The 24,106-nt window shown below is 46.4% G+C and overlaps 2 protein-coding genes across 7 annotated transcripts in view; one reads left to right on the top strand and one right to left on the bottom strand.

Annotated features, from left to right (window-relative positions):
* The window catches only part of CYFIP1 (cytoplasmic FMR1 interacting protein 1), a 63,872-nt gene extending 58,115 nt beyond the window's left edge, over nt 1–5,757 (top strand). For all 3 annotated transcript variants that reach the window (XM_026034238.1, XM_026034237.1, XM_026034239.1), the window contains 6 exons: nt 976–1,106; nt 2,430–2,502; nt 3,629–3,723; nt 4,183–4,421; nt 4,965–5,112; nt 5,554–5,757. In XM_026034238.1, the coding sequence (XP_025890023.1) occupies nt 976–1,106; nt 2,430–2,502; nt 3,629–3,723; nt 4,183–4,421; nt 4,965–5,112; nt 5,554–5,718 (851 nt within the window). In that variant the 3' untranslated portion in view covers nt 5,719–5,757. The remainder of the gene's footprint in view (nt 1–975; nt 1,107–2,429; nt 2,503–3,628; nt 3,724–4,182; nt 4,422–4,964; nt 5,113–5,553) is intronic.
* Nucleotides 5,758–8,620: 2,863 nt separating this feature from the next.
* Nucleotides 8,621–18,347, bottom strand: NIPA2 (NIPA magnesium transporter 2). Of its 4 annotated transcripts, none has more exons than XM_026034252.1 (6): nt 18,301–18,347; nt 13,155–13,378; nt 11,691–11,747; nt 11,135–11,225; nt 10,391–10,551; nt 8,621–9,533 (listed from the first exon to the last, which is right to left on the bottom strand). In XM_026034252.1, exons 2-6 carry the CDS (start codon nt 13,291–13,293, stop codon nt 8,896–8,898), a joined length of 1,086 nt encoding a protein of 361 aa, XP_025890037.1. In that variant the 5' UTR covers nt 13,294–13,378; nt 18,301–18,347; the 3' UTR covers nt 8,621–8,895. The 4 variants fall into 4 exon arrangements, with proteins under 4 accessions (XP_025890037.1, XP_025890040.1, XP_025890039.1 ...); XM_026034255.1 differs by having other exon boundaries at nt 13,155–13,343; nt 18,301–18,318; XM_026034254.1 differs by lacking the exon at nt 18,301–18,347 and adding an exon at nt 13,682–13,852 and having other exon boundaries at nt 13,155–13,343.
* Between the last annotated feature and the right edge of the window lie 5,759 nt (nt 18,348–24,106).

The following is a 24,106-nucleotide window of genomic DNA, read 5'->3' on the forward strand; positions in this document are numbered from 1 at the left end:
ACCGGGAGCTGTTGGTGTCCCGCCTGTCCCTGCAGTGTCCGGCACCGGGAGCTGTTGGTGTCCCCGCAGAGGCCGCCGGCGCGCTGGCATCGCCGGGCTCGCCAAGGCCTGCGGGTCGATGCTTCACAGCCTGAGTGGGTAGAGCTCAGAATGCACCCGGGGGGATTTAAGCTGCGCTCTGGGTTGGGAGACACTCACYGGTGCATAAAGCCTTTGCCAGCAGTGCTTGTCCTGGCGTTTCTGCATTTAGATATTTGGATGTTTTGCAGATCGTCTCCGGGCATCCGTGGTGTTAGCGGGGTCCCAGCCTGATGCCCTCCGCCTTCTCTTTAGCTCCTTCCTGGCTCTGTTTCCTGCTTGAAAAGTAACAGCTGGGAGCCGAGCGCACCAGGCGGCACAGCCGGTTGTGAGGCGGGAATGGAGTCAGGAGTCTGAGGCTGGAGCAGGACTTGGTAGCAGATAAGGGCCCTGTCCTGCCCTCCTGCTTTCTGGAAATGATTCTAACCCCGGATGCTGGCGGCCTTTCCCAGGAGGGGGAACCCAGGGGCTCCGTTTCSTGTGACTTACTGAGCTGCCAAGGTCAGCCCTGCCTTAACATCCAACAGCCTCCTGGTTTTTGAGGTATCTAAATACTGCTCCATCCAAGTTCCTGGAGGCTCCCTGGGTGTAAGTTAAAAAAAAATAAAAAAATTCTCATGCTGAGACATGGAGAAAGGGCTGTGAACSCACACCCTTGGTTTGTTGTGCTCAGGTGCAGTATACTTATGCATATTGATTGATTTGGATAATCTAATTGGTAAAAAACTTGGGTGTTTTCATAACAAAAAGAAACGAATCTATATGGCTGTTATCCACATGACCAGAATCTCTTTCTTTTTTTTCCTGCGTTTTCAAGTTAGTAAATAAAATTGTGTGAATACCACCAGAAGGCTAACTTTCCGGCTCCTAAGATTTCCTCTTCTCTCTGGATTGCAGGTATCCTGGAATTCTTTCACCACCAGCTGAAGGACATAGTTGAGTACGCGGAGCTGAAGACGGTGTGTTTCCAGAACCTGCGGGAGGTGGGCAATGCTGTGCTCTTCTGCCTGCTCATTGAGCAGAGCCTGGTAGGTGCTCCTTTAAAACCACTCCGTGCCAGAGAGGGCCCTCAAGTCTTTATTCCTGGCGTCAGGAGCAGCAGGGCTGGCGTGTCCCAAGTTTGCTAGTGCAGCCCGTGCTGGGAGGGCCCTTGCAGCGTCRCACGGGCCCTGGTGCCCGCGGCCGTGCCCGGCTCGGCCACCTGAGAAGCGTCGCCTCTGGCAGGCGCCCCGAGGTCACTTGTTACCTCCTTACCGGCCTCAGTGGTGGCCAGGACAAGGGGCAATGGGGGCAAGTTGAACCACAGGCAGTCCCACCTCCAGGTGAGGAGGAACTTCTKCCCTGTGAGGGTGACAGAGCCCTGGCACAGGCTGCCCAGGGAGGCTGTGGAGTCTCCTTCTCTGGAGATCTTCCAAACCCACCTGGATGCCGCCCTGTGCCCCAGGTGTCCCTGCTGGACTGGATGATCTCTAGGGGTCCCTTCCAACCTCAGCCCTTCTGTGATTTGTGTCTCTGGGGGTGGCCGTGGCTGCCGCTGGGTGCGCGGTGCCGATGTGTGCGGGCCACGAGCCGCCTGCGCCCTCCCCTCCGCAGGCTGCGCGGCCGGATAAAGCAAGCTGTGCCCAAAGAAGTGCCAACATAAGGCCCCTTCTCCCCTGGGGAGCGTTAAAGCTGTCAGTGCTGGATCAGATGCTGAAGACGGACTGCCCCTCGGGGTCTCTTCCGTGGCTTCGGCAGATCTTGCCTGAGTGTTGGTGGCCATAGGAGGGCTGGGAGTTACGCGGTGCGGTGRCGTTCCGCCCCGGGGCGCCTGCAGCAATAAAAAGAAACGTGGTCACTGCCCTGGCTAGGAGCTCGCGGGGTGGCAYGGGCCCCACGAGCCCCCGAGGGCGCCCGCAGCCGCGCGCTGCCGCCGCGCTCCCTCGGGCTCCGCTGCTGTGGCTCTCGGATGGCTCTCAGGCCCMTTTGCCGGGTGATGTTCCTGAAATGCCAGGGGCTCGTGGGAATGGTGGAAATACCTGAGCAGGGCGGGAATCCCGGCCCTCACGCCCCTGTTTGCCTGCACTGGAGCCGTCGGCTTCCTCACTCCTTCTGAGCCCGTCCCTTTGAAGAATATCCTGCCCCGGAGCTGAGGGCAACGGGGAGCTGCTGGAGCTCCCTGTGAATCTGGGAGACCTGCTGAAGTGCCGAGGCTTGGGAAGCGGCACAGGGCGGCAGGGCAGCCGTGTGTGACCCCGGCCAGGAGGCTGCTGCCTCTGCTGCTGCCGCTGCCCAGGCTGCCCCTGCAGAGCCGCTGGTTTGGGCATTCCGGTGCCTTAGTGCCTCTCCTTCCTTCCTTCCTTCCTGTGCAGTCGCTGGAGGAGGTGTGTGACCTGCTGCACGTGGCGCCCTTCCAGAACATCCTGCCCAGAGTTCACGTCAAAGGTASGGGCGCAGGGAGACCYGTCCCRCGGCATCGCCCCCGTCCCGCGGCATCGCCCCCGTCCCGYGGCATCGCCCCCGTCCCACGGCATCGCCCCCCGCGCTCCCCGCCTCCCGCAGGGCTTCCCCAGGGAGCCCTCCCTGCCGGGTGCGCCTTGCAGAGCTGCTGCGGGTTTGCAGGGGCTGTCCTGGCTCGGCTCTGCTTGTGCGGCTGGAAGCGCGAGCCCAGCGCGAGGCAGAGGTCAGGAATAGGGAGCCCGGGGACAAGGGGGTGCCTGGGGTGAGCAGCACAGCAGCGGGTGCTGCTGAGCGCTCGTGCTGTGCAGGTAAATGGGTAGACTTGGGTGGACCTTCACACCTGAGACTCTTCGGGGGCCAGCAGGAGCAGCAAGCACAAGCAGGAGCCTTCTGCTCGCCTCCCTTTCCAGGGGCTTTTGCCTGAGGCCGAGCACGCCAGGTGGCTGCTCCCAGGATCACTTCCTTGCTGCCTACCTGCATGGAGGGATTTCCTTCCATTCCCCCCGCTCTTCGGCGTCTTTCCACAGGACTCCTCTGCCCTGGCCGAAGCAGCCAGGGGTTCCGCTCGCAGCCCACACAGCCCCGGAGCTGCTCGGCCTCCCGCCATGGAACTAACCCAGTCCTCGGGATGGGATCCGCCCGGAGCAGGGAGCGCCTCCTGCTTGCCAGGGGCCGGCTGCTTTATGGAGCAGCTGCTTTTGCTCTGCACGAATCCCGCCCTTGTACAGAGCCAAGGGTTCCCAGTGTGATGGGCACGAGGTAGTTGGCGTAGCCCAAGTGGGAGTCAGACACGTTAGCTGCAGCAGCAGCAGCACAAGAGAGAATTGTTTCCTGTCCTCAGTCAAGTCAGGTAATGAGTCCCGCTACAAAGCCCTGAATTCTTTTTGCTTGAAGGCACAATGTAACCTTCCAATTAAGTGTTTTTSTAAAAGCACATTGAGGAGCAAACAGCTGCTTAGGTCTGAAATTGCCTCTTAAAATAGCAGCCTGGCCAGTCTTATKCCATAATGAATAACATTTCTATTAAGGATTTTCCCCTTAATTCCAATTTCTAAGCATGAAGTAGGCTACCAATTAAATGAAAGAGGGCTGTATTTTTTTTTTCTTTCAGAGGGTGAAAGACTTGATGCTAAAATGAAGAGGCTAGAATCAAAGTACGCTCCGCTCCACCTCGTTCCTCTCATTGAAAGATTAGGAACACCCCAGGTAAACGGTGCTCCTTGGTGTCTGAGGCAGCTCGAGAACTTGCTGAGCACTAAAACTCCCCAKTTTCACCTGTTGCTCTTGCCTGTGTCAGAGTTTCAACCTGCATGTTGGGGTTATCCATGTAAAAAGGATTTGTATTGGGCATGTGAAGTCAGTAAAGCTGCCAGAGCTCTGAATTTTAGAGTATTTGAGAYGGGGGTTGAGGTGATATATCTTGGGGGAAGTGTTAATGTTTATGGATGTTAGATGATTCCTTCTTAGCRTAAAAAGTAAAAGAGGCAACCTGTGGGTTCCTAGTCCACTAAAAGTAATTGGGTTTTGTGTCTGATATAACCTTTTTTTTTTGTAAGATACTGTTTTATCTTCTCTGGGCCAGTAAGTCAGCCCCTCTTTGAGCTGTCATTATAACTGACCTTTCCTGGAAAGCCGATGCCCAAAGGGCCCCTCCTGTCTCCCCAGCAAATCGCCATCGCGCGCGAGGGGGACCTGCTGACCAAGGAGCGCCTCTGCTGCGGCCTCTCCATGTTCGAGGTCATCCTGACGAGGATCCGCTCCTTCCTGGACGACCCCATCTGGCGCGGGCCCCTGCCCAGCAACGGCGTCATGCACGTGGACGAGTGCGTGGAGTTCCACCGCCTCTGGAGCGCCATGCAGTTCGTCTACTGCATCCCCGTGGGCACGCACGAGTTCACCGTGGAGTAGGTGGCACCGCGCGCGGGCACCGGCTGCCATCGGACAGCAAGAACGAGCACTTAGAACAAAACTACCACAATAATGCCTAAGTTGTGTTAGTTTTTAGCGATACCCTTGTTTTTGACAAAAGCCCTGAGCTGTAATGTGCTTTCCACTGCCCGGTTGTGGAGGCAGCGAGCTAGGGCTTGTGCCACCTCTCATCTCTGCAACCCACACGAGTCTAGTGGCGGCAAATTCCCACTTGGTTTTCTTTTGTAGCGTTAGAGTCTCACGGAGACTCATGGGAAGGAAATGTTTTTGGAGTAACTAACTCTTACAAAATTGGGTGAGGGARGCCCCGTGTTGTTCAGCATCCGTTCGTAGCACTTGCACTAGCTGCAAAAAGACAACTCCGCTTACTGGAGATGTCACAGGTCAACGTGGAGCGTCCTCTTAGGTGCCACGTGCCTCTATTTAGCGTAAGGGCCGGTGCATCCAGCATTCCCTACGGATATGCTTCTGAAGAAAGGTAGGCGAGAAGCCGGCTGCGAGTGGTGTTTCTCTTGCAGACAGTGCTTTGGCGACGGCCTGCACTGGGCGGGCTGCATGATCATCGTGCTGCTGGGCCAGCAGCGGCGCTTCGACGTGCTCGACTTCTGCTACCACTTGCTCAAAGTCCAAAAGCACGATGGCAAAGACGAGGTCATCAAGAACGTGGTACGTTGGAGCCGCTGCACACCCTTTAGAGAAGGGGAACTTCATAGAATGGGACGTGGAAAACTTGAGTTTTGAGAAGCAAATTAAGCACTAGTGCTGGAGGTTGAAGACCATGTGCAGTTAATTTTTCCTTGGTATTTTCTAAATGCATCCTTCCATCCATCCCATATGAGACATCCTACATGTCTCATATACATCTGTCTGAGTAAGACAAGGTTGCTCTAAATTGCCCTTTTGGGTACAAAAAGCAGCACTATCATCAACCCCCCAAATACTTGCTGCATTTTTTCATTGTTTTTCACTCRATTAGCAGTGGAAAGGGGAACACAACATTGTGGTGAGAGGTGAGATAACAGCACTTGCTGCCTTTCTTTTTTGTCTAAAGCTTGTTGTCAGTAAGTTAATGTTTGTTTTGGTGTATTTTTTTTTAAACGTTTGCAGCCTTTGAAGAAAATGGTTGAGAGAATTCGCAAGTTCCAGATTTTGAACGACGAAATAATCGCTATTCTGGACAAGTATTTGAAGTCTGGCGACGGCGAGAGCACCCCCGTGGAGCACGTGCGCTGCTTCCAGCCCCCTATCCACCAGTCCCTGGCCAGCAACTAGGCTTCCCCCGTCCCCTTTTAGTTGCAATATTTTTTTCCATCTATTTAGACAAAAAGATTAAGAAATGGAAAAAAAAAAGMAAAAAAAAAAAAAAAAAAAGCAAAATCAACACGTTTAAGAAATAATCTCATCTGCCTTTCTCAGCATCCTTGTGCCATGTGAGTGGGGCTTTGCCCTCTTTTGCCTCCAAGCACAGTAACTCTATACAATCCATACTTATTTTTCTAGACTAAAATTTTATATACTTTGATTAAATGCCTGCAAATGTTAAAAAAAAAAAAAAAAAAGAAAAGGAAAAAAGGTTTGTTTTTGAAATCTCTTTGCATTCCAGGGCTGAGGTGGCCATTTTAAGCTGGACTGGCATTTTTTTTTCCTTGTCAGCTATCAAAATAATAGCTGTGGAAGAGGAGAAACTGGGTTCTGTAGAAATTTTTTTAGAAATCAATTCCTAATTGTTTGTATTAGAGCATTAATTGCTTAATTAGCCTTTATTAAAAAACCCAAAACACTACTGCTGCTTTGTGACTAATTGTGTAGTCAGTTCTGTTTCCTCTTCGCAAAACGAGTAAACTGCTCTGAATAATTTGGGAAATGGAGGCTAATTATTGAAGTGACCATTTCAAAGGTTCTTCCCGTGGAGGTGACTGGGAGCATCCTGAGCTTTGACAAAGGCACCAGTTTAATAAAGCAGAAGGGGGGGTTTCGTGCTTGCTTTTCTAGGGAGCGTGTGCTTTTCTAGGGAGCTGATAGGGAGTCACATCCAGGAGACCCTTGGGCACAGTGAGGAGATGTGACCTATACCAGCACCATAAGCTTAAATTCATCATGATTTACCCCAGTGTAACTGCACTCTTTGCAAATGCAGTGAGTGCATCAGTAAAATTGTTTGTAAAAGTGACGTTTTAAAGCAACCTGCTCAGCCATAAGGCCTCYTGCAGGATATTACAGGATTCTTTCAGTGGAGCTGCACCATCACTTAGCTGCTCGCATCGAGCCAAAACTGCCTTATCAAACCCAACATTAACGTAAAAGGGCTGGAAAAAGCACACAGAGCTGATGACAGGTTTGATCCAAGGTGCAGCTATYGGGCTGTGCTCTAACCAGTACAGTGAGCAAGAGTCTAAAAGCAGAGGCCTTTTAACTAGATTTCTCTCCTCGTGCCTGTGTCAAGTCGGGTTTTGCACCTCCTCCTCTCTTGCTTAGCTCTTTYGGAAGGTTTCAGACCACCAGAATTAAATCCATGGTGGGTGAAAGTAAGTGTCTTATGGGATGGAGGCAGGAGCTGAGGAAGGGGCAGGGCAGGAGCTGATCTGGAGGAAAGAGTTTTCCCAGGCTTGCACCCTTGCGAGGTGCCTTTCTGCAGGGGTCGCTGCTGAGGCAGGAACAAGTAGGGGACTGTCAGTGAGGGCCGCAGGCACAGGTGGCCCCACGGGACACGGCTGCTGGTTGCAACTTGTGCTGCAGCAGGCATTTTGCAAGATGCTGCTTTGACAGTTTTCAGCAGCACCGTGTTTTGTGGCCTGCACAGCACTGCCAACATGACTTCTGGTCAACCAAACATTCCCCTGCTTCTGGCTTCAGTTAAGGAAAGGAACAAATTACACAATCACAGAATGGCTGAGGCTGGAAGGGAGCCCTAGAGACCATCTAGTCCARGCCCCTGCTCCAGCAGGGACACCCAGAGCACWGGGCRGCATCCAGGTGGGTTTGGAGACCTCCAGAGARGGAGACTCCACAGCCTCCGTGGGCAGCCTGTGCCAGGGCTCTGGCACCCTCACAGGGAAGAAGYTCCTCCTCACATGCAGACAGAACTGCCTGTGCTTCAACTYGTACCCATTGCCCCTCGTCCTGTCACTGGCCACCRCTGAGAAGAGGTTGGTCCCCTCCTCCCTACATTCCCCCTTCRTGAACTTGTACATGTTGATCAGATCCTCTCCCAGCCTTCTCTGCTCCAAGCTAAACAGACCCAACTCAGTCTCTCCTCATATGAGAGATGCTCCAGTCCCTTAATCATTGTGGTTGCCCTTCATCAGCTTTGTTGCCCCTAAACTGACTGTGAGGGGCTACAGCCGCATCGCCGATGCCTGAGGAATAGGCTTGCACTGCAGAGCTTGAGGGGGTCATAAAGCCTGGCTTCTGCTCTAAGTRGTATTTAAAAATAATGAAGACTCCTCTGCCTAAATTGTAACTCTTGAAGTTAAGTAGCAGTAATAAGAGAATCTTATTCTAATTTAGTAGAACTACTGCTCTGAAAATGTAATTTAAGATCACTTTTTTTTCCCCTTTTCCCAGAGACTTTTAAACATACTGCAATCCTCTGAAGTATTTATTTTACACTTTCAAAGGTGGCTAATTTTTCTCCATTTCAACAGGATATTAGACTGAAAAGGTTAAGCTTTTCAATACAGGAGCAGATTAAGCCACTTTTTCATGAACTACTGTAACAAAAATCAAGTTTATGAGAGAACCACCCCCTACACACACACCCCCCCACACACCCCTATTGCTTGGTCTAATTCCTTTGCTGCTGGAGCTCAGATCATCTGCTCCAACATGAGGTAAGAGCCTRTGGTGGGCGAGACACCCTCCCAGAGGTGGCTCCCATGGCCCCTGGCCYTGGCAGGGCCCATTCCTGCCCCTCTAAATCCTCCCTCTTAAAATACACAGCTTCAGCACAGCACTACCTGCAGAGCCAGCTTAGTCTTCCTTGGCTGTAGTTTTTCCTCTTTCACAAACTGGGACAGAGTACAGTTTCTTCTCATACATTTGGRCTCACTGTTCACTGAGCTACAAGGCAAAAGGAGAGAGGTTCACTGCATTTTTTTTAACCACCAATGCAGAAATAAAGCCATTTATTTTGATAAAATTGTCGTTAGTGCAATACATCTTTAAAACAGAAGAGTGAAATGAGTATTTACACATAACTTAAGCAATGAACCTGTGGTCTGAGGTCCTTTTCAGTAGACTGAAAGTAAAAATAAGGCAAATTAAAAATCCCCGCAGTGTTCTTGGTCCAAACTAACGAAACGCAGAACTTAATTAACGATTGTCTACACGAACTGGTAAGAAGTACATCGGTTCCTAGACGAGCTCAGACATTTCAGAGCAGAAAAGAAAAAACCAACCCCCCAAATCCCGAGTTGTTAGAGAGTTGCTCCTTCCTTGACTCCGAGCCTTTCAGAAGGCCGCGAGGCTCCCATTCCTGCGGGCCGCCAGGCTCTCGGGCGCCTGCATCTCCCCTGCGCCCGCGGGGCTCTCCTCGTCGTGGCTGAAGCACTCRTAGGTGCTCAGCAAAGTGCCGTTGGCTGCTCTCTCCTCCTTGCGCAGGGAGACGGGCAGGTTCGCCAGGGTGAGGCTCACGTCTTTGAAGGCATGCAGCAAGAAGATGCCCACGATGATRGTGAGAAAGCCACTGAAGGTGCCTATAATGTCGGCGGCCGCCATGTGCTGCCACTCCTTGAAGAGGATAGCGGAGCACGTCAGGACGGAGGTCGTAAAGAACACGTAGTAGATGGGAGTCACTATGGACGTGTTGAAGATGTCCAGGGCCCTGTTTAAATAGTTGATCTGCGTGCTCACGCAGACAATAAGGCTTAGCAGCAGAATCCACGACAAGGGGTGCTTCAGCACTGGCTTTCCTGCAAACAGTTCCTTTATGGTGATGCCCAAACCTTTGACGCAGGAGACCGACAATGCTCCGATGACGGAGCAAATGGTGATGTACACAAGGATGTTGGTCTGGCCGTGACGAGGTCCCACCACAAATATGAGAATTAAAGACACAATGACAACTAGCGTTGCAAAGACCACAAAACCTGCAGTTGGGGGAAAAAAAAAGAAGAKATCTTGTTACTTCCATGCATGCTCAGAAGCTTTTGAGGTGGGCCAATAAAGCACGTGAGGCCCACGCTCGACCGCATCAACACCAGTAGAAAAACCCTGTGATATTTTTCACTCGCTCAGTATCMAAGTTGATACCCCAGTTTTTAAGGTAAAGTAAGAACGCAGGGCATGAACTAAAATGCACCAGCATGACTACCAGGTCAGACTGCTGCGCTCCCTCCACACGGGCTGCTCACTCATCCCTGCTTTCCCATCACTGCGTCAGCCCTTAGGACTACATTTGCTCATCTCCATGCTAGACCTCTCCAAATGCTTACAATGAAACTRGGCTTTGCAGATACAGTATTTTGTAGGTGGGTATTTGTGAGAGCCTCATCTTCCACCTAAGCATCAGGTGGTCTCAAAGACAGAACTTCTCAGCAAATACACAGCTATCACGGAACCTWCTTCTTCATTTTAAGAAGAGCTCACAAAGGGGTTTACAAAGACTTAGTTAAAATTTATTTAAAAATATATGTTTTTAAACAAATGCAGCAGCACAGCTGGATACCATCATCTCGGTGTTCCTATCAAGACACATGGTCCAAAGCCAGGGGATTTCACTGGCAACATGTCCAATTGCCCATGGAATTTGTCTCAAAACTCTTATCTCTACCTCATTTTGACAACATAAACAATATTGGACATGAACAAAGTCATGGACCTGTCTTCCTGGAACATGAAAGCAGTGGCAATGCAACTACCATAGAGAAATTAGAGGCTGCTTAGRGAATATTAAGTCTACAAGTCTTCCTGTATTAACTACTTTAGAGATCAACATTTTTCTTACCTGGATCACCTAATTTGTGGGACATTTCACTCAAAGTTTCTACTTCTTCCTCTTGAGGAGCATGAATCACCATCACAGTTGATCCCAGGATACTTAGCAAACACCCTATTTTTCCATGGAGATTAAGTTTTTCATTTAGGAAGTAGGATGACAGAATGGCACTAAGAAGGAAAAAAAAAATCCATCAGCCAGCATGCAATTAGTAATATCACATTAATTAGCTTATCATCTTGCAGGTTATTTTGCCTGCACATATCACTTGCATACTCCAACGTGCAGCTTTCAGGGAGCTGGAAAAAATGATGGCAAATCCACTAATTCAGCATATACTTAAAATTTAACTGCCTCAAGATACCTGCTATGGACAGAACTACCCATGATATTTGGCACCTCCATAAGACATTTTTCCCTTATGCTCCTCAAACACTGCATGGATAATACACACTTATGCATGTAAAAATGATCTTTTAAAGATAAAACTTTAGTTTGGAACAAAAACACCATCTTTTCTGATACAAAGTGTTTTTGAAATGCAGATGTTTTCACGGGTCGAGGTGGAGATGCACCACCACAACTACTCTGGAGCACCACCTCACGTCGCATTTAGAGAGATCCGAAATCAGCATCCTTTATTCCCAGAGAAGAACTAACTGCACGCTCTGCAGCACGTTTCAGTGACACACGCTCCAAAGCGAGGACCGTCTTTGCTCCCTGGAACCACACTGCTTTCGGGGGCTTTCTTACCTTACAAGAACACTGAGAGCTCCTAAAGGAGTCACTAATGTGGCTGGTGCAAAAGCATAGGCAGCAAAGTTCGCTACTTCGCCAGCTCCCACTGCAGAGTAAAATAATAATAATAATAATAATAATAATAATAATAATAATAATAATAATAGGCTGTTAGGCTGTCTTCTGTAACAAGTCTGTGAAGCACAGTAAGTGCTCCTGCAGACACAAACGTGTGGCAGCAACAAAGGAAAGTTTAATTGTGGTGTCCAGCTAGCAGTATAAGCAGAACATAAAGACTATTATCACATTTTGTGAAACAAAAGAGCATATGCTCGTGCAAGCAAAACAAGACATGGGCCTAGCTCCACTGCCCAACACGAAAGAGAAATAAAGTAGAGCTTCTAATGTGAGACAAGTTGTTAAAAATCATGAAGGCTGCATCTATCAAATAATGAGATAGGAAGCCTGCAACAGCAATGTTATCCTGCTCGCTTTTTGTAACCTCTGCTGCCATCTACAAGACAGTCACTTCTTTAAATTATATAATGCAAATTATATTTTTCATACTTACTTGACAGAAGCCCAGCCCACCACAGCCACTCTTTAAGATATGCATGGCCACCTTGACCTAAAAATGAAAGGATATTTATTACTCTTTTGAAAACACACACAAGCAAACATGAACCACTGTTACTGATAAGGTCGCCAAAACAATTTTTGTAGTCCATGYCCTAAAGAAGATGGACAATATTTACTTAATGTAAATATTACTTAATGTCTGTAGTGAGAGGAATTGACATCAAATCTTCACTCAGATGCGTAGATGCCTCCAACAACCTACTTGGAAAACTACTCATTTTATTTGTATTGGAAATGGCACTGGGAACCACGTCCGCTTTACCCTGAAAGAGAATTCTTTCAACTCCCTTTAAAATATGAAAGTCCCAATTACGTATTTCCCAAGAGGCCCATTTTCTGGAAACACTGCTCAACTTGCTTCACATGTTTGGACACGTAACCAGCAACGTACAGTGACATTTTCTTCCTGCAGAACAGGGAGTGTGAATTCCACCCCATTCAAACACCCATTGTCTTTTCAAAGCAGCAATGCAGGGCAGTGAATTAAACCCCTCCTGACAGACCCCGGGACGCTGCAGCCACTCGTACGTGCTCCCAAGGGCACGCTGTGCCCAGGCCAGCATTCCAGTTCTGACCTCATGTAACATTCATTCCTCTCCTCACATATATTCCGGGAAAAGGTGGAGGAACTGGGGGCTTGTGAAATCTTGAAGACCTTAGGCGGAGCCTATCTCCGTGCTAGACAGAGCTGCCGATACCTTTCCACCAGATACATGGATCTCCTCCGCCAAACACAGAGCGGGCTGTGGTAGCGTGTGCGAGGGAACCGCTACTGCAGCGGACGCATGAAATCAGTTCCCAAAATAATATCAGCCACACCAAAGGCCATTTAATGTTATTAAAGGCACTTCAACAAAATAAAGCTAGGACTGTGCACAGCAACCTGCTAAAATTGCTGGGGTTTTGCTGCTTTAGTCAGGTATCAACTCCTCACTGAAAACACCATTTACAACCTTCCTGATGTGCTTTTCCTGGGTTTTAAGCAACTCCATTTTACCAGCTTTTCAGAAGTCACCTTAGTTCTATGCATGATTTCTGGTTGCCTAAAACCATGTCCTGACACTCAAATGCAGTCGCACTCCTGAGAATCATTCTTTYGGGAGAGGGGTAGGTGAAGAGGCTCCCGCTTCCAAGTTCAAGCTACAAGCACAGTTCAAATTGAAGCTGACATGCAAACAGGTAGTTCAAGGAACGTTCCCAGGAGGCAAAAAATGCAAATGCAGCAGCATGCACCACACACACAGCTAGGTGCATCTGTTGGGTGCACCAGAGGACTAAGCACCTCAGCTGGATGCTGTAGCTTCCTAACAAAAAAGGTCAAAGGAAGAGAGAAATTTATTAATGTTCTGTTAAGCAACCAAGCTACTGGCAGCAAGTTTCTTAAGCAGGTCCTTACCTGCTCTCATGGAGCCCTTCCTAGCCAGGCGGAGCAGGCCCTTCTTCTTCAGGATGAAGCTCCCTCCGATGAAAACGCTGGAGCTCATGGCCAACACCAGCCCGATGTAGAAGTCATACCTGCCCCGAGCCTGGCTCATCGCGCAGAGCTCCCGACGACTGTCACATGGGTCGGTGAACAGCAGAGCCTCTGTTGCTCAACACAGAATGATGCAACACTGAAACCTGAACCAAAGAGGTGTATTTTCTATAGGAAAAGAACATCTACAGCTTATGGCGCACAATTCTAACGCAGATAGTCCATGCTAATATAAATAGAGAAATTTTTTTTTAAAAAAGCCCCCAAATGTCCAGAGATCTAACAAGTCTGAACACCCAGAGGGCACCTGACCCAGAATTTTGAAACTGAAATCCCAATCAAACAAATATGTTTGAAAAATATTTAAACTTTTTCAAGTGTGATCTGTTTCTCTATTTTCTATATGCTCARTTCTATATCCTGCATATTGACATGGATCAATTACTCACATGGAAATTAGTTTATAACAGAGTTTGAGGAAAACCACAGCATCTCTTCCACATAATCCCACTAGGAAGAAAACGAAGGAGCAGATTAGAACAGATGCTTAACCACTGAGCAGCTTCTCTTGCACCAACAGGCTCAAGAGGCCTGCAAGGCAGCCATCCTCTCACTAATCAAARGGAAACCCAGGAAAGAAAGGCTGATCTTTACTGATCTTTCTACTTCACAAAGAATTTCAAAAACCTGCATGAAGCATCTTTTCACTTATAGCAGTTTTGCGCTTACTGTTGAAAAGCTTTCATTGGGACTAGTAAGATTCCGAATTTAGTCATGTGGGATGATCATGAACAACAGGCAGAAACACGTTTTTAGAACAAAAAYCAAGAGTTTTTGATTCTTCACACCAACTTAACTAGAAAATTTACTTTAGTGTATGTTTTCTTCTCAACATGCTACGAGAAATCATCTYGGATTTCCTCTGACATTTAAGACTCTGGATTTAAGATGTCCATAAATTGTTTTTAATCTGAAAAATCAACTCTAAATATTTTCAGTCATCTGATTAATCTCTCCAGTGTGGCAGGAAGTGAAAACTATTCCTAGGCTTTGATTTTATGACAATCAATAAATATGGTTGCTTCCTCTTGTTCCAAAGGGAGGAAACATCTACCAATAAAATAAGTTTTACTTTCCAGGAATTCAAACCATATATGTTCTAAAAATAGCATTTATTTCCTGCATACAGAAGTATGGCATATGGGGCAAGTCACATTACAAGCTTTTGATTTGATTAACAAGGGGTAAGTATCTGTTTCCCTTTTCTTGTGACTTCCTTAAAAAAAATACACATAGATTCTTGTATCATAAAAACACCAAATTAATACCCAAAAGACGYGGGAGACACCAGAACAAGTCACCTCAGTAACTGTATCAAGTAGATCCCTTTTTAAAGCAAGGCTTCGAGTCCTCTGAAGAAGTCATGTTTTGTGTAAGGAAAAAAAAAAAAAAGCAGCACCTTTGAAATTTGAATTTGAAATTTTCTCTACCACCTTTTCTGGCAGTTCCAAGTCACACCTCTCAAACAACCCAGCTAAGAGCAGTCTACCAGTGCCAGCTGATGTAAACTGTGGTACTGATATTACCACTGGGGAGGATGAGCTGGAAGGGGGTTTCTTTCGTTGAGCCTTTCTAAACCACTGATTTTTTTCCAGTAGAAGTGACGCTAGTTACAGCACTAAGCAAGAACACTGCTGCTAGTRCAGCTTTTTACCAAAACAGAATTCACCACACTGGCAAACCCACTTTTATTTTCTTTTTTTTCTCTCTCCCCCTCTCTCCCCTAACTTTGTCCACACAAAAACATTCCTGTCAGAAGTAAAAGCACAACTTCACTCTGTCCAGGCATCGGCCACCCGTTGCTTTCAGGAGACAAGGGAAGAGGAGCAGCCTCCTTTCCTCTGAACCTGACTGCAGAAGAATGAGGATAAACTGCACAGCAACAGACAGAAGGTAATGCTGTGAATTTGGACTTAAAATCCCTCAAAGATGGTACACTCTCACTTTTTTTTTTTCTGCATGGGCTGGAAGGTCATAATTCGACTTAAGGGTTATAAAGAGGTCTACATTTGCTGAGCATTTGTGCAGCACAGTCACAGTGAAGGCAGTTCCTCTCTGATGAGATTTGCTTCACTTTGCATATAGAGAAGAGTTTGCATTTGGGGAACGGACATGCAGAGCTGCCAAGTCAAAGCAAGAGCAGGCACATGAAGTTCAGGGGTAGACGCACAGTTTAATTATAACCCCAAAATCTAGCAAAAGAGGAACTAATGTATGTTCATAAGTACCATCTAGAAAAATCTCATTTCTGAAGAAAACAGAACGATATGAAATGGTTTCTGGAATCTATCCTCCTCTCCAGTTTCAGCTCTGGGATATGTCACTGCTGTATTCCAGCAACCTGGGCCATCATGGGAGGGAAGCTGTAAGATTTAAGAGAGAAATAATGCTAACTGTCATTTCAGTTGTATTTGGTGCAGTTTTGCAAAGGCTCTTTACCCAAGTTCACAATGGATTTAACATACAGAATACTTCAACCACTCCAGCCTAGCAGCAGTTTTGTGCAGGAACAGCAGCTTACATCTCTGGTTTCRAAGACTTGTGGGGGGCCACAGCTTTCCTATCTGCACAAGGAAGACCTTGAAGAACCATCTACCTCCAAACTGCCCGTGGTCCAGCTACCACCAGAAGGTGCCCAACAGCATGCTGAGCAACAGCCCAGGGAAGGCATCGAATCTGGSGGTTAATCAGCAGGCAGGGAGGAAGGAGAAAAAATATGGGGTTTGGGACATGGGTTTTGCGACACAAACAAGCCCCTATCAGCCACAAAGCTTATTTTTAGGATGTAACGAGGAGAATCACAAATGGCAAATAAAGCTGCATATAAGAAACAACTGCCTGGGCTAAATCACTAAGAAAACACTTTCCCTCTTTGCTCAAAACTTCTCCTTTCCTAATAGAGGAACACACAGACACACAGCTCAAAAGATGTTAAATATTTATCCTATCAAATATAGATAAGCTTTCTAAATACCCAAAGCCACTAAAAAGTGATATAAGGTGAAATAACATGTTACAGCGTGAGGGAGTTATCAGCTAAAGGAAAGATCTGTCATCGCCTTTCCAAGCTGATCATCGTGTGGTGGCTGTAATTACAGGCAGCAGCAGCAGTAGGGGGAAGTGTTCTCCTTTAGCCTACCTGGCCACCAGTCTTCATGAGTAAATCGAGAGTTTTTTTCTCCTAGAAATAACCTAAAAATATGCTAAACTATTTAAGTGTTAGAACTCTGCATTTTCTCATCTAAACATTGATTTTAAGGGTGAGTATGATGAAGTTAGACAGGACTTTCACAGGCCTTTTGCCCAAGTACAGCATCACTCGCCATTGCTGCACTTCATTAGAGAGGATTCAGACAAGAACCTGCCATGAAATCCTCACGAAGGAAGAGTCACAAACATCATGTCAAACGTGCCTCACTGTTTGATACCATTAGAAACTCATTATTTAATCTAGCTCTTCACTTTGGCTCCTGACGCCCCTTGGCTGCTCCTCCACACTGGACTGAAAAAATAGGGAGTGCCTCTATCTCTGCAGCAAAATCTTATTTCTCCCTGCAAGACTGGGCTAGTGGGACTCCTACTGTGTCCCTTCCCACCAGCCCTCGCTTTATGAGGTGCACCCAAAGCTATATACAGTCTTAGCTGGGCCCTTATCACCTCTGCAACACAGCAGAAGGCTACCCCTCTTTTTATCTAGAACCACATGGGAGATGGTCTCGGCCCTTCCTGAGCAGCAATCTACTGTAGACTGATCTTGACCCATAAATTCGTAAAATATCCAAATTCTTTCCTACATAACTATTTCTCAATAACTTTTGTGTATTTCTTGTAAATAGCACTTCTATTTTCATAACTGTTCCCACTTCATCTGGATATTTCGACTTTTGCACACTGGCAAACCTCTCCTGATCAGTGCCATCAACAAACTAAGTGCTTCTTTACCCTTTCATTCAGAGCCCTAATATTAAGCTGCATAAGTTTCAAACAATAGCTTTATGAAAGGATTTTCAAATAAAACTCTCTTTGGACAAGAAATTAGTAATATTCCAGATACAGCCATCCTTTTGCACAACTACAGTATTTTATATTCAGTTCTGGTTATTCAGAAAAACTCCACCGTAAGCTTTAGGTTTCGGACCTTGAATTAGAGCATCTACTTAATACCCTCCTATCTATAGGGTATTTTCTATAGGAGAAAAGTGGACTGAATCAACATACTGATTCTTCACAAATGCTCATGGTTTACTACCCGCTCCCTCGCTTCCCTCCACAGGATTACAGCGACAGGAGACAGAAAAACTCCCTGACAACAAAATGCAACTCACTGGTCCACTGTGAGCCTTTGGAAGAAGCTTATATATACCACTTCTGCTCTGAAACCCAGAGGCACTTGCTTCTTAAAAAATCAGCGTGAGGTTTTCTAAAACTTAAAATAATATTAATTGACGTTTTCAGCTGTAGTGAGGAGCTATCTCTACCACCAGAAAGCTGGTAGAGATTCCGTGAAAAGTATGTCCATAATTTCAGCTGGGATCCTGCTCATTTTCATGCAAGACAAACACAAGACTCAGCACATTGTCTAGCTATGCCTTAAAAAACAGAAAGCTTTTTTGTCTTCCAAACACCTGAGTAACAAATTAGCAGGATAATTAAATTAGATCTTCCTTAGAGACTCCCTCTCATCTGAAACCTTGCAGTTACTCCATCTCCCTTGCTTTTCACTTATCGAAGAAAGTAACTTGAGAGCCTTTTTAAAGTATTATTTTCGCGGTCTCCAGGGCCAGATCGGTTTCCTACTAGGCAGCAACCCGCCTCCAGGCGCCGGGGGCCCTGACGGACACGCGTGAGCACCGCGGCCTGGCGGCACCCGGCGACGACCGCCCCCAACGGTCACCCGGCCCCCAACGGTCACCCGGCCCCCAACGGTCACCCGGCCCCCAACGGTCACCCGGCCCTCTTCTCCCCGCGGGCGAGGCCGGGCCTCCCGCTGCCGCCCCTCGCCGCTCACCTGCGGCCGTTGCCCTCACATCCCCGCCGGGAGCGGCCCCGCCGCCGCCGCTGCTGCCGCCACGCGCGGACCCAGAGGAGCAGAGGGCAGCGGGGGAGGCCGGAGCGGGCGGGGGGAGGGGCCGGCGCCCGCCCGCGCCGCCGCCATGAGGGGGCGGGAGGAAGAGGCGCTGGTGGCGGCGCCCAGAGACCCGAGCCCGTGGCGGCCCCCGCGCGGCCGCCGCTCCGCCGCGCTTCCGGCACCGCCTGCCGGAAGGGGCGGGGCTGGCGGCGACGCTCCGCCTGACCCCGTCACGCGGCGCTTTCCGCGCTCCCGCCTCGCCGCTCGTTAACCCGTTCCCGCCTTCCCCGTGACGTCACCGCCTCGGCGGCCGTTAACGCCTTCCCTCCCTCCCTGTAACGTCACCGCCTCGGCGGCCGTTAMCCCCTTCCCGCCCTCCCTGTGACGTCACCATCTCGGCGGCCGTTAACCCCTTCCCGCCCTCCCTGTGACGTCACTGCTTCAGCTGCTGTTGCGGACCCTGTTGCCCACCTGCACTTACCCCAAGTTGTCTGGACAAAAGTTCTCCATATTTTCCACCCACAGGAAAAAAAACCCTTTTACATCACATACAAAATGTTTTTATGTTTTTTAAATTCTTTGGTAAATCGTGGCCCTTTTAAACATTCATATCCCGCACTCTTAATCCAGGCTCTAAACCAATTTAAAGTCATCACACGTGAAGTGTAATTAATCCGTGTGCGTAGACAACAAATATTTCTACTCAGCTCATGCCGACAGCTCTTCGCTACAGGCAGCTGGGAGCAAGTGGCAAGCTGCAGGCTCACAGRGCTCTTCAGCTTCTTTAAGACTATTTAAATATTTTTGAACACTGCCTTCAGATGTTCAGTCTAGACAACCCACACTCGCAAAATACATGTGACAGCTCCACACAGAAGATGTGACTTTGCTTTTCTAGATATGTCTTTTATTACCTGTTTTACCTCTATTTCCTTCCTTTCTCATGATTTCTGTTGGATGAGTCATGGTCTTCGGAARTGGCTGCTTCATTTTAGTTTTCCTTCTGAACTAGGATGGAGAAGTGATCCTGACTTTCCCACAGAGCAAACCCATACCATCGCTCTTCCTCAGCACTCCCRTGTGTTGATTTTTTTCTCATTAACTGAATCAGAATGGCCTCTCACTCTTATCACACACATATTTCCTGGAATATATGGGTCAGTCGAAGCAAAAGGATAGATTTTAGCCCTGCATTATTTCCAAAAGCATGACAGTATTCCTCAATTTAAGACTAATCTGGTATTTGTGGCATAAGCTTTGCACTTGTGCAACTGCTTAAGGTATGCATGTAAACTGAGTTCCAAGCAATATACAGGAGGAGGCTGGCATTTCTGTGTTTTGCAAGACACAAAACCTTCAGATACTTTGAAAAAGTTCAACAGCTGGTGAAAAGCAAGGATTCCTCACAATGGATTTAAAAAGACTTTAAAATATATATATACCCACACTACTACCTCAAACAATACAGTATGCACTGGAACACCCATATCTAAGTTCAAATCTTAAGGATATGATCATGACAATGTTGAAAATGCATGTGTATATTCCTCTGTTAAATGGTAATAATGCCTAAAGAAAGTAAATTTATGCTGCCCTTCCTACTCTCTTTTCTTCAAAAAAACATCTTAACCTACTTAAGGGAACCCTCAAGGAAATAAATGCCTGAAAACATTAACTCCTGTAAGCAGTAGCAACTCTTCGAGGGAATTCAGTCAAGACCTGWCAATCTTTGTGCTCATGTTCTCTCAGCTCGTTCTGGCTTACATTTTCTGATTTGGTCACACAAGATATTGAAGTATTARTTATAACTAACTGCATCATGTACAAGTCCATTTTTATTTCAAAGCAGGGGTTGTGCTTTCTAACAAAACATTCAAAGTGTCTCTGAGCAATTTGTAATAGTGTAGTATTGCAGTATTGCAGTATTATCTGCGTATACTGCAAATATAAGAATGATGGTAACTTAGCTAGCTTAATAATCTACGCTTTTAATATAACTCAGTCAGCAATGCAGTCCGCCACTGTATTTCCCAGGAAAATCTGCTAGGGTAGATATTTGKGCAAGGCTCTGGGTAGGATTTTTTTTTCACAGCTCTATTCATCTACTGTGCTTATAAACATCTCATAGGGTTTTAGTAGTAAAAGGAAATGCCATGCACGCGGCCTTGGGGATCCCTGGCAGGTATTCCAGTGTGCAGGGCCCAGCGGCTGACTCTTGGGCAGTAATTTTCAGCTCCCTACACGCAGTGACGGGCCTGCAATGAAAACCACCACAAGCCTCACAGTAATGCTGTGCTAGCACGTGCTCCCTCGGCAGAAAGCTCTCTTCTGACAGAGTTGTAAAGCAACCCACAGGGCATGTTAAATTCAGTGGGGCCTGTACTGGACAGAAGCTTCACTGCAGCTTCCTGCTTCCACAGGGTCACTGGAGGCCATGGCCCTAGTGTGTCTAGTGAGGAGGGCTGAGCTCTACTCGGTGGTGGCCAGKGACAGGACAAGGGGCAATGGGTTCAAGTCGAAACACAGAAGTCCCATCTCCCTGTGAGGAAGAACTTCTTCACTGTGAGGGTGCCAGAGCCCTGGAACAGGCTGCCCAGGGAGGCTGTGGAATTTCCTTCTCTGAAGGTCTTCCAAACCCGCCTGGATGCCGCCCTGTGCCCCGTGCTCWGGGTGTCCCTGCTGGAACAGGGGGTTGGACTGGATGATCTCCAGAGGTCCCTTCCAACCTCAACCATTCTGTGATTCTATGAAATCTTGGTCTCCAAGGCAATTCATAGAACAGTTGTACTGTCACATCATAAAACTCTTCCAGCCCCCTCTACAAGGCACTGCTTCAGACTTGGCAGTCCTTGGAACATGGAAACTTCAGGAAAAATATTAATAATAATAAAAAAAAAGAGTTTTCCTCGCTTGGTAAGGAAGTGAAAGGAAATGGAACTATCAACTCTCAGTCTTTTTAATCCTATTTCCCTATGAACTGTGTGAGTGACATATTTATTCTCAGGGCCGGGTTGTGCTTATGTCACACTCTGGCACTGATAACTGTAGTTTAGATTCATTTTAACCCCCACGCTGCTCTAGAAGCCTAACTGCAAAGTTGCCCAAGATGAATTGAGTTGAAAAGAATTTTCCGACTAAAGATGCATCCTTAAAACACACACGCCTCCTATTTCCTGTTCAAGTAATTCAGAGATCCTGCATGTAGACAGAAGGACTAGAAAACGGGAAAGATTATCCTATCTTCTTTCTTGAGTAGTATTGCTTGTCACCTTTGAAAATAAATTTGTACCTGGATATACACTTTGAAGAATCCATTGGAGTGTCTTTCCTTGCAGACGTTTTGTTCGTGAGGACTCGTGTAAAAACATCTTTTAACATTGATCTGTAGTAGTGCTAATGTATCTGCTTCAGTGCAAGTGTATAGACCGAAATACAGTTCTAGATAATAAATTCTGCCATTAAAAAAAAACTTTCCCTGTACCTTGTATAAGAGTACAACCTTGAGGTTAACTATCTCTTTCAGATAAAGATGGTCAGTCTCCATTTTCTGATTCCTTCTGCAGGAACACAACAGTAAATCAAGTTGGCCCCATGGACTTCTCTTACATTTGTTGTCACCYCAGACCCATGCAAGTAGGAAGCAACAGATCTTTCCACAAAAACTATCTATTGCTAGCCACTAGCCAAAGCACARGAATGCATGGACACACATGATGATAACCCTTAAAATAGCTTAAAGTAACTCAGGCCCTGATAAACATATTCTTTTTCCTCAAAGCTGAAGTATTTATTTCACCTGTAAGCAAACTCCAGGACAATTAAGACAGTGAACTATAGCTTGTTGGCAGACACCACTATATAATGATGAAGTGTGGAAGTATATAATGACTCAGTGTGGCAATTAATCTGTACATGGGAAAGAATCTTCCACTATCTGTAAAAGCAAGGCTGCTGTTTTATAAAAGAGCAAGAGAAATAGCTCAGGCTCACAGACTGAGATTAGGACACCTATGTGTRTGAGGAAAAAAAAGGACTTTTTTTTTAATAAAGAGGAGGAGTCACAAAACAAGCGTTGAGCTAGAAATAAATCATTTATTTTAAAACATTACAGGTTAATAAATAGATTAGTTATCAGAAAACTTAATAGCCTTTTATAATTTACGCAAGGCAAATACAACATGCCTGTAACTATTTTTTAAAAAGCAAAGGGAATAAGCTAGACTCATAAGCCATTAACAAATCTGTATATACATTATTTAGAAGCTAGTAAAATAAACCATTTTCATGTAATCTGTAATTACTATATTGCAATAGCATTGAAGCAACCAGATCTATCACACTGTGTATTTGTCACCATCCACTTTTCCCCCATATCTCATTAAAAGTGATTTTTTTAAATGTACCCAAAAAAAAAAAAAAAAAGAAAGTAACTCAAAAATACCCCTTGTGTGTAACATTTTCCACTCTGGAGAGCAAACTGTCTGAAAACAAAACAAAAATACCCCAAGTGCCTCTTTGCAGCTCTTTAAAAAGATGTCCTCATCTGGAACTTCGTAAGCCCTTGATTTCAACAYGGCTGTCGGACAGACCCGGGCACCAGGCACGGTAACTTTTCCCACAATTGGTGCTAACAACATGGTCCACCTCAAGTTCTGCATCACCTAAACCCATATTCTGTAGCACCAATGACTACAAAGACTGATCCCTAAAGAAAACTGATAATAGCTAATATAGTTTAAAAAATGATTTAACAGTAACATCTCAGCAAGTCCTAAAGTTATAGGATCTCAAAACAGTATCTAAGGAATCCTTAGTGTTTTGTATTTAAGGAACAGGAAGGTGAGAGGTGCATATTGTGCAAAGAAAGCCCCATTTTTAAGCATCCRTATTTAGTTACTTCAACCTTTCCTTTAAATGCAAACCCCTTGTTAAAAAAAAAAAAGGAAAACTAAATCTCAGACTCCACCATTTCAACAAATCCAGTGTTGTATTTTTTCAGTGCTATGTACTTCATAAAAATACCTGTGTTGAATACAAGCCAAAGTTACTGTAAGGAAGCCTCACTTGTCAAACTGTTACACGACAGGTTCTTATCCATGTTAGGTTCAGCTAAATAAATAGACTCTATTTACACATATAGTACCCTGAATGGTTAATTCAACAGATATTTTATGTATTCTTTTAAAGTGTAACACTTTTTTTTGGTTGTATCAAAAAGTTTTCTGTTCTCCTACTGAACATTTGAGGGATTTTTGTATTTAACAGCTAATAAAGATTGGGACCGACACACGTCAATTAAGTCCTCCATATGCTGAAGGGATAATGATCAAAGAGCCATCTTCAAGTAACAGAACCGTATATGTAAATATGGTTGGTAACTAGAATAGAASCCAGAGCAAAATCCCTCTCAYATGAATAAAATTAATATGAGTCCCACCACTGTCATCAGTCCACTTTTTGTATGTATGTAGTCTCTGGTCACTTCCACTTTGGAATCTGCGCTTAGGTCCCCTGGCTCACAGTTACCCACGTAAGGAATGTGGAAATCTGTGAAAAGGGCAGACCCACGAGAGACACCAAAGCTCAAGAAACAACGATGCTCATTCGCTCCCTGAGATAATGGAACTTGGGCGTCTTATTCAAAAGAAAGAGGAAAAAGCTGAAAATTCAACTTCAACAGTGCCTCCTTTTCAATCAGAAAAAGCAATGGGAAAGACTAAAAAAGGGTAGGACATCTAGGGAAGAA

Source organism: Nothoprocta perdicaria, unplaced genomic scaffold (assembly GCF_003342845.1).
Source record: "Nothoprocta perdicaria isolate Ctin4 unplaced genomic scaffold, notPer1 scaffold_140, whole genome shotgun sequence".
Lineage (NCBI taxonomy): Eukaryota > Metazoa > Chordata > Aves > Tinamiformes > Tinamidae > Nothoprocta > Nothoprocta perdicaria.